Source organism: Eubalaena glacialis, chromosome 19 (genome assembly GCF_028564815.1).
Source record: "Eubalaena glacialis isolate mEubGla1 chromosome 19, mEubGla1.1.hap2.+ XY, whole genome shotgun sequence".
In the NCBI taxonomy this organism is placed as follows: domain Eukaryota; kingdom Metazoa; phylum Chordata; class Mammalia; order Artiodactyla; family Balaenidae; genus Eubalaena; species Eubalaena glacialis.
In genome coordinates, this window is record NC_083734.1 from 56,900,960 (window position 1) to 56,914,855 (window position 13,896).

The 13,896-nt window shown below is 56.7% G+C and overlaps 1 protein-coding gene across 4 annotated transcripts; it reads right to left on the minus strand.

Moving 5' to 3' along the window:
• Positions 1-1,047: 1,047 nt before the first annotated feature.
• Positions 1,048-12,135, minus strand: CDR2L (cerebellar degeneration related protein 2 like). 4 transcript variants are annotated; one of them, XM_061177036.1, is made up of 6 exons: positions 11,943-12,026; positions 11,316-11,441; positions 5,788-5,900; positions 5,331-5,479; positions 4,581-4,745; positions 1,048-3,610 (listed from the first exon to the last, which is right to left on the minus strand). In XM_061177036.1, exons 2-6 carry the CDS (start codon positions 11,323-11,325, stop codon positions 2,719-2,721), a joined length of 1,329 nt encoding a protein of 442 aa, XP_061033019.1. In that variant the 5' UTR covers positions 11,326-11,441; positions 11,943-12,026; the 3' UTR covers positions 1,048-2,718. The 4 variants fall into 4 exon arrangements, with proteins under 4 accessions (XP_061033019.1, XP_061033017.1, XP_061033018.1 ...); XM_061177034.1 differs by lacking the exon at positions 11,316-11,441 and having other exon boundaries at positions 11,943-12,135; XM_061177035.1 differs by lacking the exons at positions 11,316-11,441; positions 11,943-12,026 and adding an exon at positions 10,024-10,259.
• Between the last annotated feature and the right edge of the window lie 1,761 nt (positions 12,136-13,896).

Below are 13,896 nucleotides of genomic sequence, written 5' to 3' on the forward strand. Positions count from 1 at the left end.
TAAACACAGCCTGCTCAGGCCATCTGGTGGCCTGGATTCTGGGAGAGGAGGGGGTAGAGGAGAGAATGGAACAAGCTACCCTGTGGTGGATAGAGGAGCAGCTGGCAAGCTCCTTTCACCTGCTGCTGCCATGAACCATCCAGAATAGAGGCCCTTCTGGGAGAAACAGTCCTGAGAGGTGCCACCTGTTCCCTTAAAAAGGTGGCACTGAAGGCTGAGGCCAGCCTTCTTCCCTTCTCTGGTTCTCCATAGGTTGAGTGGGTGCTTCAGGAAGGGGACATGCATAGGGGCGAGAAGAGGGGAAGAAAAGATAAAGGATCATCAAGCCATTTCTAGTAGCTGAGGAGCTTGCAGACACCAGGCCTTCTCTATAGCTGTGAGTTGGGGTACCACCCCCATGTAGAGGGGGTCCACAGGATTTTCCTTTCTTCTTTTCTGGAGTGCCCTAGGTCAGACTGGCTCTTAAAACTCAACATTACGTGGAGGTAGGGAACGTGCAGTATCACACAGTGGGATTGATCAGGTCTGGGTTCGACTATTTCTATGTGATTTTGAATTACTAATTTAACCTCTAAGCCTCAGGATCCCCATCAGTAAAACAGAGATTTTACCACTGCCTCATGAGGTTGCTGAGGGCAAGGGTTATTTAAAAGGCAAAGGAAGGCTTCCCTGTTGGCGCAGTGGTTAAGAATCCACCTGCCAATGCAGGGGACACGGGTTCGAGCCCTGGTCCCGGAAGATCCCACATGCCGCAGAGCAACAAAGCTGGTGAACCACAAAGCAGGTGTGGGTTGGGAGGAGGGATTTCAAAATCAGTACAGCAAGGAGGGTCCACCCCACGGGGTACCCTGCAAGGCAACGTGACTGGCCTAGCTGGTACTCAACAAATATGGAAACTTCCAGGAGCCTGCTATTTAGAGCTGTTCGGCTGCCAATCACGGGGGTGGTGAAGCTCAGGCTGTGCCCCTCCCCCCCATAGATAGCTGTGTGATGGGAGGCGGGTGTAATGAGATGCACAGAGACAGGACCATGGCTCCATTTCTGGTTTTAGATTACTGGTGCGTTTTTTATTAAAGAAGAGAATAAAGCATTTGTAAATATATTTCTCTCATGTATACTTCAAAGATGACGCTGGTCAGCAGCTACAGAACTGGGGAGCAAACAGGCAGAAGCCCTTCCCCCACCCGTTCCATCCCACCCCACCCGCTCCACCCTAGATGCCGGAGACACACGGATGGCTGGGAGCTGCCCAGCTCCAACGGACGAAAGGTTCCAAGATGTGTGAATGGAAGGACCAGCTGACAGCTCTCATCACAGTGCCGCCCGGAAAGCAGGGTGGTGCCTCCAGGGAGGTTGGGCAGGCTTGTTAAGAAAACCCCTTTACCCCTTAGAAACAAATAAGGCATGAAGGTTCCCCACTGGGCTCCCAGCACAGAGGCCAGGGCTACCGACTTCCACTGCGTTGTATGGCTCCTCTGATTTCTAGGGTCTCAGGAAGAAGGAACTGGGAGCCCTGAAGAATTTCTCAGGGCAAGCTGGGGACCTGGGCATCTCTTAGCTGAAGCTCTTAGCTGAAGCTGGACCTTCTGAAGCCTTAACAAAAGATTAAACCCCTGACCCAGGTGGGTCCTCAAAGGCAGGCATTGTATGGGAAGGAGGAGACATGTTCCCCATCTGGTCCCATTTCAATACCGCCCAGTGTGGGGTGAGACTCTTGGGCTGGCCCCAGTAAAGGGGGGCAGGGGAGGATGCTGGGACCATGGGCTGGTGGCACACATCCAGGACATTCTGGGGGTGGCAGGCATGACCTGCGGTGGGGTGGGCCTGGGGGGAGCATGGGAGTGAATGAGACGCATCATGGTCCCTGAGATGGGGACAGGCAGAGGCCAAGCTCGGTGAGTCAGAGGAGGCATGCAGAGATAGGGGGCTCCCACTGCCCAGACCCCTGGAAGGCTTGATACCCAGAAGGCATTTCCGGGGCTGGAACCCGGGGAGGCTGGCTCTGAGCTGATTGGCTACAGATCTGCAGTGGGCTGAGGATGTCCAGGGAGAAGCCCGCCCTCACCAGGGCTGGAGTCGGGGCTGCTCGGGCCTGGTTCAGGCTTTCTTCTCTGCATGGCAGGGGCCGTCTCTGACCTGGTCAGGACCCTCGAGGTGGGACAGCTGGTGCTAAGGGAATGACAGCACGTCACAGCTGGAGAAGCAGTGGGTGGTCCAGGAGACCCCTGGAACCTGCAACAGCTGGCTCTGGGGTCCCCCTTCAAGTGTTTCCAGTTGTGGTGAGGGGTCAGGGAGACCCTGCCTTGCAAAAAAAAACTTGCAAAAAAAAAAAAATAAATAAATAAAGAGAACTTTGGGAAAAAAAGCCAACTGGTCCAGAATGGCTTTCAGAAGCCTGGCCACAAATCTGAGAGCAAGGCCCAGGATCAGGGAGTGGGGGCTGGGAGAGCGGGGAGTGGGGACATTTGGCTTGCAGACTCTTGGCTGCGCCTTTGGGCTGGCGCGGGGTGGTGGAGGGTTCTGGGAGGCAAGAGGTGTTGACAGCCTCCCCCCGTCAGCAGGGAACGGGTGTCCCCCACGTGCTCCCTGGGTCAGAGAGCAGCCTCCCTCTGGGGTGTATTGCTGCTAAAGGGCTCCCTCTCTCACCAGAGGCTGCACAGCCCAGGTAAGAGGGACCCCACGGCCTGATCCTGGGGGAGGCCACTGGCCGGGGAACCTTCACTTGCTGCTGTGTGTCTTGACTTTGGTGGCGTTGATGTCGGCCTTGGTCTTCTGGATCCTGGAGAAGATCTCCTTGAAGAGCGCCTTGTACTCGGGCTGGCTCTGCTCCAGCCGCTTGTCCACGGCCTCCACGTGCTGGCTCAGGCTCTTCTCGCCCGCCTTGGCCTCCCCCTGGCCCTCCTCGCTGCCCCGCAGGTCCCTCCAGGAGCTGTCCCGGGAGACGGGCCGCGAGGTCTGCACGCCCGCGTGCCGCACCCCCGCCCCGTGCTGCCGGCACTTGCTCAGCAGCTCCTCGTACTTCTCCAGCAGCGCGTGGTACTGTTCATCCACCTCGCGCAGGATGGACATGCCCCGCTTGCGCACGCTGTTGGCGTGCAGCGTGAGATGGCCCACGTGCCGGCTGGCCGGGTCTTTGGCCACGATGGCGTTGAGCGCCGTGTCGCTGCAGCTCTTGCGCACGGTGTGGCCCGGGGACGCGGCCGGAGAGGAGAGCCCGTCCTGGGTGCCCGAGTCGTCCCCGCTGCCCGGCTGGGGGTCGTCGGCTTCGGGCGCCTGGGTGAGGGGCGCCAGCAGGGCCTCGGCCAGGTGGTCCTCCCGGCCCAGCAGGTAGGTCTTCGCCTGCTTCATCTGCTGCAGCTCCAGCAGCTCGGCCTCCAGCTCCTGCACGCGGAGGCGGCAGCCCTCCAGCTCGCACAGCTGCCGCTCCAGCTCCGCGTACTCCCGCAGCACCGCCGCGAACTCGCGCTCCGCCCGCTCTCTGCGCTGCCGCTCCTGGCTCACCTGGGAGCGCAGCACGCCCACCAAGGTCTGCAGCCGCTCGTTCTCCTGCTCCAGGGGCCGCGGGCCCAGCTCCAGGGAGGAACTGTGCAGGCGGAAGGCATCCTCGCACCTGGGAGGGAGCAGGGCCAGGTGGGCAGAGGGCGGTGGGCACGGCCAAGGCCCCGGGAGCCCAGCCGCATCTCTTTCCCCGACGGGGTTGGATAGTCTGCCCCCCTAGAGTCGCTCTCGGCCTTTCTCCCCCTGCTCTCTGCCCTGGGAGGTTGCCCTTAGCTTCCGCCAGGTGTCCTGGCTCTCTCTTGGGTTCAGCCAATGGGAGGCACGGGCAGGAGGGCCAGGGGGATGGGGGCAGAGGGAAGTCATGGGGAATGTCTCCCCCTGGGCTCCTTCCCTGGTCACTGCAGGCCAGACAGCGCTCTCCCTGCCTTCTAGGTTCCAGTAACCTCCCTTCTCCTGGTCCCTTCAGGCCTCAGGATGGTTAACAGCTCCTTGCTATTGCAACCCCAGGGTGCTGCAGTGTCCCCCTGGTTTCCCCGCACCTTGCCCACACCTCTTTATTAAGCACTCCTCAGTTACTCTGGGCGGAGGCTATCTGTCTTCCTGCCAGGACCTTTATTGAAACACCCACTAAATACACCGTGTGTACAGTATTCTTACATTAGGAAGTCATCCTATTCAAAAGACTTAATGAGAACTGAAAGGTATAGTTGTTAACCCCTCCTGGGTGAGAATTCTGGCTTACTAAACAAACAGGTGACCTTGGATAAGACACATGGTCTCGGAGTCGCGATTTCCCCCTCTGAGTAGTGGGGACGAGAAACCACACCTTGCGGTCCTGCCGTGAGAATTAAATCACTTAGCAGAGTGGTGGGCACACGGCCAGTGCTCACAAGTGCCATCAGCTGCTGACTGTCGTCAGCGACGGGAGCAGCCTCTCCGATAGCCTGGACAACGCGGCAGCTCTCGTCCCCACCTGCTGCCTGGCGCCTACCCGCCCTTCCCTGCCATCGTTGGCAGCCCCGGGCACTCGGAGACGCGGTCCAGGGTCCGGGCTGCTGCCCTCGAGGGGCACCCTCACCTACCGGGGGCTGGCGCACAGCTCCTTGAGGCAGGGGAAGGTGTGGATGGTGCGCCGGCGCTCCCACTTCTCCCGCCGCACTCGCAGGTGCTCCAGGTCCCGCAGCTGCTCCACCTGGGCCTGCAGCTCCTCAACCTGGGTCTGCAGGCGCTCGATGGTCTCCGTCAGCCTGGGGATGGGGTGGGGGACACACACATGGGAGGGACTTTAAGGGGACGGGGCCAGCCCTCCTCACTGCAGCCCTAGGGGGACTTGGGGGTTGGGGACAAACAGGTGACCTTGAGCCATGCTGCCTGGTGCTGAGGTCAGACAGGGAACTCCTTGTATGCCCAAGGACCCACTCTTTTCCCCCACCTCCCAGGCCAAGCTGACGATTTCTCCTCCGTGTCTCCTCAGTTCCTTGTACACCCATCTAATCACTCATCACCCTGCACTACAATAAAATATTTACATGTCTGCCTTCCCTCCCAGAGGGCGGGACAGTGTCTTTGCATCCCCATCACTGTATTCCCCAGTGCCTAAAACAGAGCCTGGTGTGTAGCTGGTGCTTAAAGAAGGTTTGTGTCCTGAATGTTAAGCCAGCCCAAATCGACAAGGGCAAACTCACTACCATCCCAGGTTCCCAGACCTGGGCTTCTGAAAGAAGGAGCCTGAGTCATACCCACTGGTCAATATGCACACATGTACCCCCAGCCCTGGGCCCCTCCTTGGCCATCCCCAGCCCCCGGCTCCCAGCCCTCCACCCGGCCCTCACCCATGGATCTTCTGCTGGGCAGCCTTACTCTCCAGCACCAGCTTCTGGTTGGTCAGCTCCAGGTCTCGGGCCGCCAGGTCCAGCTGTTCGTACACTTTGGCGTGCTGCTCATTCACGTGCCGCAGCGTGTCCAGCTGTTTGGTCAGGTACTGGGGGTGGGGGTGGATGAGTAACCTTTCAGAACTGTGTTGGGGAAAACGTCTCCGCCTGGGCCCTCCTCCCACTTCTAGGAACGGGTTTGCTTTGGGGTATTCGTCTGCAGCAGAGGGAGGGGTCAAGATGGTAGTGCAATAGGGCTGCCTGGGACGGTTGTGTAGGTTGTGAACTGCACAAGGCTGTTGGGCCAAGGCTGGGTCTGCTAAGAGGGCACCTTTTCCTAAGCTGCACAAAGGTACACACGGGCCAAGGGGTCCTTGACGGGTGGCGGAGCCTGTGCAGGGCCCGTGTGGCCCCTCACCTCAATCTCCTGCACTTGCTCCTCGTTGGTGGAGTACACCTGCTGCAGAGACTCCTCCAGCTCCTTGTTCCTCTCCAGCAGCGTCTTCCCCAGCTCCGCAGCTAAGTGCAAGTCTGGGGGGGAGGGGGCAGAGGGTGGGAGGAATATGAGCAGCTGAGAATGAAGTTGGAGGACCCCCCCCGCCATTCCTGTTCTGAGCATTCATTCTGGGCTGGGCCTCTGGGGACCCTGAGAGAACCAGGACCCAGGGGCCGCCCTTGGGGAGACTCCAGGCCTGGAAGGGGATGTAAGCCACAAGCTAAGCCTGTGCATTGGCTGTCACTTCTGCCTGGAATGTCCTCTCCCCAGACACTCCCAGGGTTCACCCCTCTCTGCCTTTAACGTCACCTTCTCCAGGAGGCCTTCCTCAGACATTGACCTCACTGACCTCAAAATTGCACCCTCCCCCATGCCCCACTCCCTCCCTGCTTCATTTTTCTCCTGAGCTCATATCACCACCTAATTTACCAAACAATTTGTACACTTATCTTGTTCATCTCCCTTGACTAAATCGTAAGCTTACAGGGCAGGGATTTAGCCTGTTTCGGTCACTGATGTTCCTAGGACCTAGAACAATACCTGGCACAGAGCAGGTGAATAAGAAATCTTTTTTGAAAGAATGAGTGAGTGGAATGTGATAAGAGCATCAGCAGACATAGAGGCAAAGTGCCCTGGGATGATAGGTAAGGGAGAGTTCACACAGGGGACAGTGGGAATCTCAGGCAATGAGCAGCCTTGGAGTTGGGTTTGGAAGGGCGGCTGGAGCTCACTGAGAGGGGGAGGGGCAGAAGGGCTTGCTGGGTGTTACAACTGGACAAGGCTTCAAGGCTCTTTGGCCCAGGACTTCCCGGGTGGCACAGTGGTTAATCCGCCTGCCAATGCAGGGGACACGTGTTCGATCCCTTGTCTGGGAAGATCCCACATGCCCCGGAGCAACTAAGCCCACGCGCCACAACTACTGAGCCCACGTGCCACAACTACTGAAGCCTGCGCACCTAGAGCCTGTGTTCCGCAGCAAGAGAAGCCACCGCAATGAGAAGCCCGCGCACCGCAACAAAGAGCAGCCCCGGCTCGCAGCTGGAGAAAGCTTGTGCGCAGCAACGAAGACCCAACGCAGCCAATAAATAAATAAATTAATTAATTTAAAAAAAAAAAAAGAGAGAAAACAGGAAAGTAAAAAATGGTGCAATAAAAATAAATATTAAAAAAAAAAAAAAAAAAGCTCTGGCCCAACCTCCTTATTCTATGGATGACAGGTTGGAGAGGAAAGAAGAATAACCTACCCAAGGTTTCATTACCTGGGTTATAGCCACAATGGAAGCAGAATTCACATCTCCTCACCCCAGGTGGGTACCATTTGGTCCTAGTGACACACGCCCCTCTCCAAAACCTTCTCCTTTCCCTGGGCAGCAAAACCAACCTCTTCCCCCAGTAGCCCCGATTCTTGTACCCCGTGGGACCAGAACCTCCTCTCCCCAATCCCAGCCAAAGGTAAATGAACACCTATCAGAGAGGTCGGGAGAGAATCTGGCCTGTCTTTAGGGGGCTGTATGGTGGGAAGGGGGAGGGGTTAGAAGGGAATGGTAGGTGCTGGAATCCCTAAAAATTCTCTCGGTGGGTCTGAAGCTGGGTGAGGGTACCTAGACATTTGGGGTGGATATTTCCCCATATATAGGCCTAACTCCTTTTAGAAGCAAAGGGTAATATATAAAATAGATAACTAATAAGGACCTACTGTATAGCACAGGGAACTCTACGCAATACTCTGTAATGACCTATATGGGAAAAGAATCTAAAAGAGTAGATATACATACATGTATAACTGAGTCACTTTGTTGTAGAGCAGAAACTAACACAACATTGTAAATCAACTATACGCCAATAAAAATTTAAAAAAGAAACAAAAGTTAATATGTTTGTAAATATAGTATTATTTATATTTAAATATATAAATATATGTCTAAGGGAAGCCTAGGATCAGACTGTGGTCTCAAAGAGGAGGTCAGATCAATTTATGTTGTGTGCTTGGTGGAAATTCAGCAAGACCACCCCTAGTTCGTGACGAGGGAGGCACGCCAGCTTCCTGCTCTCTGTAATGGGATGGCGGACATTTGGCTCATCCACAAACGCTATCAAGTAATTCATGTATACATGAAAAAAAACAGAAGGTCACACTCATTAACTTTTTTTTTTCCCCTTGGGAACTGTCAGGTCGTCTGTGACGAGGCCACTGCTAGGGATGCTACCTCCTGCACTGGCGTGGGAGGACAGGCTCTGTGGGTGGCCTGCATGAAGCCCCTGAAACTTAACCTTGAGTCCAAGGTCAGAGGCAGAGTGAGGAAAGGCCAAGAACAACTGCACTTTATGTTCTTCCTTCCAGGTGAGCATCTGAGCTGTGTGTGTATTCCTACTGCCAGTGGGGTGGGCTGGGGCAGCTGCCAAGTCATACTGTAAACCGGGGATATTGAAGGCAGCGAATGTGACCCGGGCCGCTTAGCGATTCCGAGATGGGGAGGAAGGGAACACAATAGAAGCGGCTTGGGGAGAATCTCAGAGACTGTCTCAGGGAAACGGGATCACAATGCAAGCTAAGCTGGTCCGAGCTGCCAGGAGGGATCATGAGAGAAGTCTAGAAGCTGCAGGGCAGGGCGCTGAGTGGAGCCAAGTGCTGGGGAAAGGACACCAGCTAGATGAGGGCTGGGCACGGCTTCGGGGAGGGTGCAGCTCCCCCTGGGCCAGAGGGGGAGGGAGTCCTGGGAGTGGGAGAACGGGGGAGCTGGCTAAGCCAGAAGTGGAATGTGGAGTAATAAACAGCCTGTCACAGCCAGATTAATGGTTACACTGGACCAGGCCAAGGAAGGTACTGAGTCTGAACTGGCATCTCCCCTGCGTGGACCCCAGCATTTTCTGGGGTCTCCTGCGGTAGGCTGCAGCAGTTTTGCCCTCTGAATGCCAGCAGAGGTGTTGCCCAGGGGCAATGCCCCAGAGCCCTAGAGAGAATGGCTGGGAGCCAAGGGGATGTCTTTGAAAAGAAATCCTGAAATACTACTGTCCCTCCTGGTTGGGGTCACGGTGGGACCCCCTAGACTCCAGAGAAGAGAGGTAGGAAAAGGACAGAGGACAGACATAGGGAAGAAAAGACAAAGATAAAGGGGGCAGAAGGAGGCCAGCTACCACCTGGCAGGGCTGCAGGGGTCCTGTTCACAACCTCCGGGGCACCAATGTCAGGAACCCTGGGTCCGCAGAATTGGGGTCCGGTCACCTCCCTCCCCTCGCCATGTCAGAGCTCTCCCCTGAGGCTGAGACTCAAGGTCAGGAGCCCAGGACCTCAATTCTGTGACTCAGCAGCCATCTCTCAGCCTGGAAAGAGGTACCCACAGGGCCGGCCACACCTCGTCCAAGGTGGGGGAGGGAGGCAGGCAGAGAGAGAGTGCCAGCGCTTAATAATTAATGGTTTTTTCTATTTTTACAGGTGCTCGTGGCAGTGGGCAGAGGGAACACAGTGAGAAAGGAGGACCCTGTTTGTCCCAGATGCCTGCCTCCACTGGGGCGGAACAGCATCAAAGTCAAACAGGAGCTTGATGGCCAAGCATCTGAAAGTAAAGTTGGGGCCCGTCCTCAGGGGAGTTGGGGCTAGCTGAGAAAAACCATGTCCTGGGACACTCAGAGGCAACTTGGGGGCAGCTGGGTGGGAGAGAATTTGGGGAGCGGGTGTGCGGAAGGGGGGGAAGGAACAGGCACGCGATCCCCCACGTGTCTGGCCTTCGGCCCGCGCTCACCCGACCATCCAGCCCTCCGTGCCGGTCCCCGTGGGGTGCCGCAGCAGCTGTGCCTGGGACTTCCTCCGACCCCCACCCCGGCACTCCAGATAATTCCTACTTTGCAGTCATGCGTGGTCTTTTCACATGGCTCTGTGCCTCGGTACAAGCACCCCCTCCACCTAGACTGCCGGCCTGCCTTCCTCTGCCGGGGCGGGGCAGGAGGGCCCTCTTCACCCTCCAGCTCAGAGGGGTGTGTAAACCTTTACGCGTCTCACAGCAGAAGGCCCTCACGTCTGTTCTCACTGTCCGCAGGGGCTCACTGCTGCAGAACCCCTGTCGCTCCATCACAGGTGCTAGTCTGATCCCATTTCTGCCTCCTCTGCCGGACTGTGGAGACTGCGAGGGTGAAGATCACGTCCCAGGCTCAGCACAGCACCTGGCCCACGGCAAGCAGACGTTTGGCTTCTGGCGGAAAGCTCCAGTTTCTTCTGAGACTGTCTCATTTCTGGTTTCCCTCCTCGTTCCTTGGCTCTGGCTGCTACTCAGGCTACAAGGCAAGGCTGACTGCTGCAGACCAGTAAGGCCAGAAAAGCAGGGGCCTGTGGGGCCCATTCCCGACCCCGGACCCAGAGCATGGCTGCCCGGCCCAGCTGGAGTCTCGACATCTCTCTCCCTCTCCGGATGCAGCACATCTCCCACCCCTATTCCCTAGCTCCTTCCTCCCACATCTGGGCCGGGCACAGTGCCAGAGACTTCTTTAGGGGTGCGGGAATGAAATGAGACAGCAACAACATCAGCACCTGCCTCCAAGGAGGTCATCTTCCCAGGCACGCAGCTTCCAATCTTTCCTTCTAGGCCCTCCTCTTCCATGAAGCCCTCGCACTGCATCCTATCATCCCCACTCAGTTACAAGCCCAACTCCACCTACTCAGATGCACACAGGAGGCCAGGGCTGGGACTACTCCCAGCTCCCAGGCTAGTGTCCGACACTTAAGTGGAGCCTGATACGTGTTTGTGTAATGTGAGGTTTTGGGGGTAGTTGCCCAGGATGGGGAAGGGGGTTGTTGCAGCCAGGACTGGCCATTTCACTCCAGGCAGGGAGGCTGAGGGTAGCCTCCAGGACACAGAGGCGCGGTCCAGCCCAGCACCACCCCCCCGTCCTACACTGGTCCCCCAGAGGCTCTGATTAACCCACGGTCCTGAACACAAGGGCAGCGCCTCATCTACCAGCAAATGTGGCCACGTGGGGATGTGGGTCAGGGCCGGAAAACAAAGGCTCCAGGATCTGGCTAGATGCCTCACATGAGGGCAAAGGCAGGCGTCTGGGCCCCATGGATGGAGACCCAGAGCAGAGGGTGTCTGCACACACTGAACCAGATTGTGTCCACACCCACCAGGCTTGCTGGGTGACTGTGGTCACTTCTAGAACATGTTTCCTAGCCCCTCCAATTCTGACCATCCAAGAAAGAGGCACTTTTCTTGGGAGGAGAGGTTGGATTTGATCTCACTCCAGCAGGCCCTGGCCCTGACCCTCTTAGGCCTCCTCCTCCTTCCTGTCCTAACAGCCCCGCCCCCTACTTGGAGTGACGTCACCTCGGCCACCTCATCAACCCCCTTCCAGTCGCCCTCTCTGCCCTCATATGGGAGAGAGGGGAAAGTGACTCCCTGTTTACTCAGGCTCTGATCTGGGGCATTGCTCAGAATTCCCAGATCTGATCCCCTCCAAACCTTGAGCCATTTGGGAGAAGGCCAGCAGGGGAAAGGACCAGGGGACTCCTCCCTCTGGAAGGCAGATTGGACTCCTAGTAGCCTCCGCTTCTCCATCGGCAAGGTGCCGGCATCCCCATCACCTCCCTGGGTAGAGGGGAACGGAGTTGGGGAAACTTTCTAGGAGCTCAGGAATCCTGGCAGGGAAGTGTGCCGCTGGATTTGGAATGGGGATAACTTCCTCCCCCCTCGGCCCCCCAAAACCCCTCTCAGCAAAACATAACCAAGGAGCCACCTCCTGACCTCCAAAGACTTCCAGCCAGTACTCTCAGACCCCCCCAACAATATCCGGGGCGCCTGGGCAGTTCCTGCCTCTAAGATGGGGTGGGCGAACTGGGTAAAGTATGCCCCTGTTGTTCGGGGAAAGAGGAAGACCGCTCCCCCCATTTTTGCAGGTCTCCACGGGTCTGGTTCGGGTCTTCCCGGGCAGCGCCTTCTCTCTCCACGTCCCTATTCTCCAGACGCATCTCCTCTCTCAGTCCGGCACGCCGGGTGCAGCCCAGCCCTCCCCGGGGTGATACCGCCCGACAATGGAGAAGCGGACAGGGGTCGCGGGGCGCACCCCGCTTTCCCGCCCCCTTTGCTCACCCTGCTCCAGGTCCTGCTGGTCGTACCAGGGCTCCTCTTCCTCTGCGGTGAAGTCCTCCATCCTGGCGGCCCTCCGCATGGCCCCGCAGGCGGCGGGCTGCAATTGGGCGCTGCGGCGGCGCGGCTCAGGGCCGGGGCGCGGGGCCTGGGACAATGCGGCGGAGGCAGGCCGAGCCTCCCGCGTCGCGGACTCGGGCTGCAGTGCCCCCGCCCGCGCCGCGCCCCCTCGCCATCGGCCGCCGGCCTGGCGCCCGCACGGGGCTGGCTCGCTGCCGCCGTCTGGCCCGGCTGGGGTCCTGCGGAGCCTGGGGCACCGGGCGGCGGCTGCACAAAGGGTGGAGGGGCGGGGACGGCGGGCGGGACGGCGGCAAGGAGGGCCCAGGCCCGGCCGGCAGGTCTGGGGCGCTAGGAGCGAGCGGGTGCCGCGGCAGGCGCCCCCTGCCCGACTCCGGCCCGCGCAACCCACAGCCCGCCCGGCGACACCCCGAGCCGCCGCTGCATCTTCGCGGGGTCCGCCCCGCGCTTCCCGAGCCGCCCACTCCGCGGGGTGGGGCCAGCCGCCGATGGCCAATCAGGAGACGTATGCAAAACTGGAGGCGGGGCCGAGGGCGGTATCTCCGCAGCGTCGAGGTTCGGCTTTTGCTGAATCAACCCCACCTTCCCTTCACAGCCGACTCCAGTTTACATCTCAATGCCTAAAATCATTTTATTTTGTTTACCTATTGTTGTCTCTCTCTCCCCGTAGATCTCCTGAAAACAAGGATCTTGTCGCTCTTGTTCACAGCTGGCTCTTCAGTGCCTAGAGCAGGCTGACCTACTGCTACCTTCCATGGACATTCTTTGAATGAATGAAAATTAATCAAAAATTACCTTTAAGAAATTGTGTTTAAATGCCTGTGGCCTGAAACCTCACGCCAGGAGTAGTGAACTTTGACTGTTACCTGCATTCTGGGCCTTTCCCTTTAAGGTCCTGTTTCCCTCTCCCTGGGATTCATATCCTATACCCAACTATACCCATTAAACTATATACAGTGTCACTTATCCGAGCATTCTTTCCTTAAAGGAGTTTTCAGACTCAAGTATACATGTAACTCATTTTTATTAGGCCCCATCGTGTGCTGGTACTGTTGAAGCACCCTGAGTATAACCGACTCTGAATATATGTGGCAAATACATCAAACAAAGGACTTGTATCCAGAATATAGAAAGAACACCTGCGAATCCACAAGAAAAAGAAAAACAGCCCAGTAGAAAAGTGGGTAAAAGACTTGACCAAGCACTTCACAAATGACCAAAATGACCCAATAAACATGTGACAAGTTGTTGAACTTCTTGAGAAGGAGCCACGGTTGTTTCTGTAACAAATTACCCCAAATTTAGTGGCTTGAAACAATACAAACTTATTATCTTACAGTTCTGTAAGTTAGAAGATTGACATGGCTCTCGAAGACTGAAATCTAGTTGTCTGCAAGGCTTTGTTCCCTTCTGGAGGCTCCAGGGAAGGGCCTCTTTCCTTGCCTCTTCCAACTTCTAGAGAGGCTGCCCACGTTGCATGGCTCATGACTCCCTTTTTCTATCTTGAACGCCATCAACAGCAGGTGATCCTTCTCACACTGGATCACTCTGACTTGTCCTACCTCCTTCTTCCACTTTTAAAGACCCTGTGATTACATTGGGCCCACCTGGATAATACAGCATAATTTCCACATCTCAAGATCCTTAATTTAACCATATCTGCAAAATTCTTTTTGCCATGCGAAGTAACGTACTCAAAGATTCTGGGGATTAGGTTGTGGCTATTTTTGGGGGTCAGGATTCCATTTACATAAAGTTCAAAATTGGCAAAACAAATCTAATCAGGATAGTATTTGGCCTTGGGGAGACATGTGGGGGAACTCTGAGGGACCAGGAGTGTTTTACTTCCTGATCTGGGTGTTGGTTACACACAAGTGTG

Bases quoted from the DNA above. Each gene is read 5' to 3' on its own strand.
- CDR2L (XM_061177033.1), bottom strand. From the start codon at position 9,932: ATGGAGCGACAGGGGTTCTGCAGCAGTGAGCCCCTGCGGACAGTGAGA. The intron at 5,901-9,847 runs GTTTACACACCC...CCTCCCCCCCAG, and splicing joins CTGCTGTGAGACGCGTAAAG to ACTTGCACTTAGCTGCGGAG. The intron at 3,611-4,580 runs GTAGGTGAGGGT...GCTCCCTCCCAG, and splicing joins GAGCTGTGCGCCAGCCCCCG to GTGCGAGGATGCCTTCCGCC.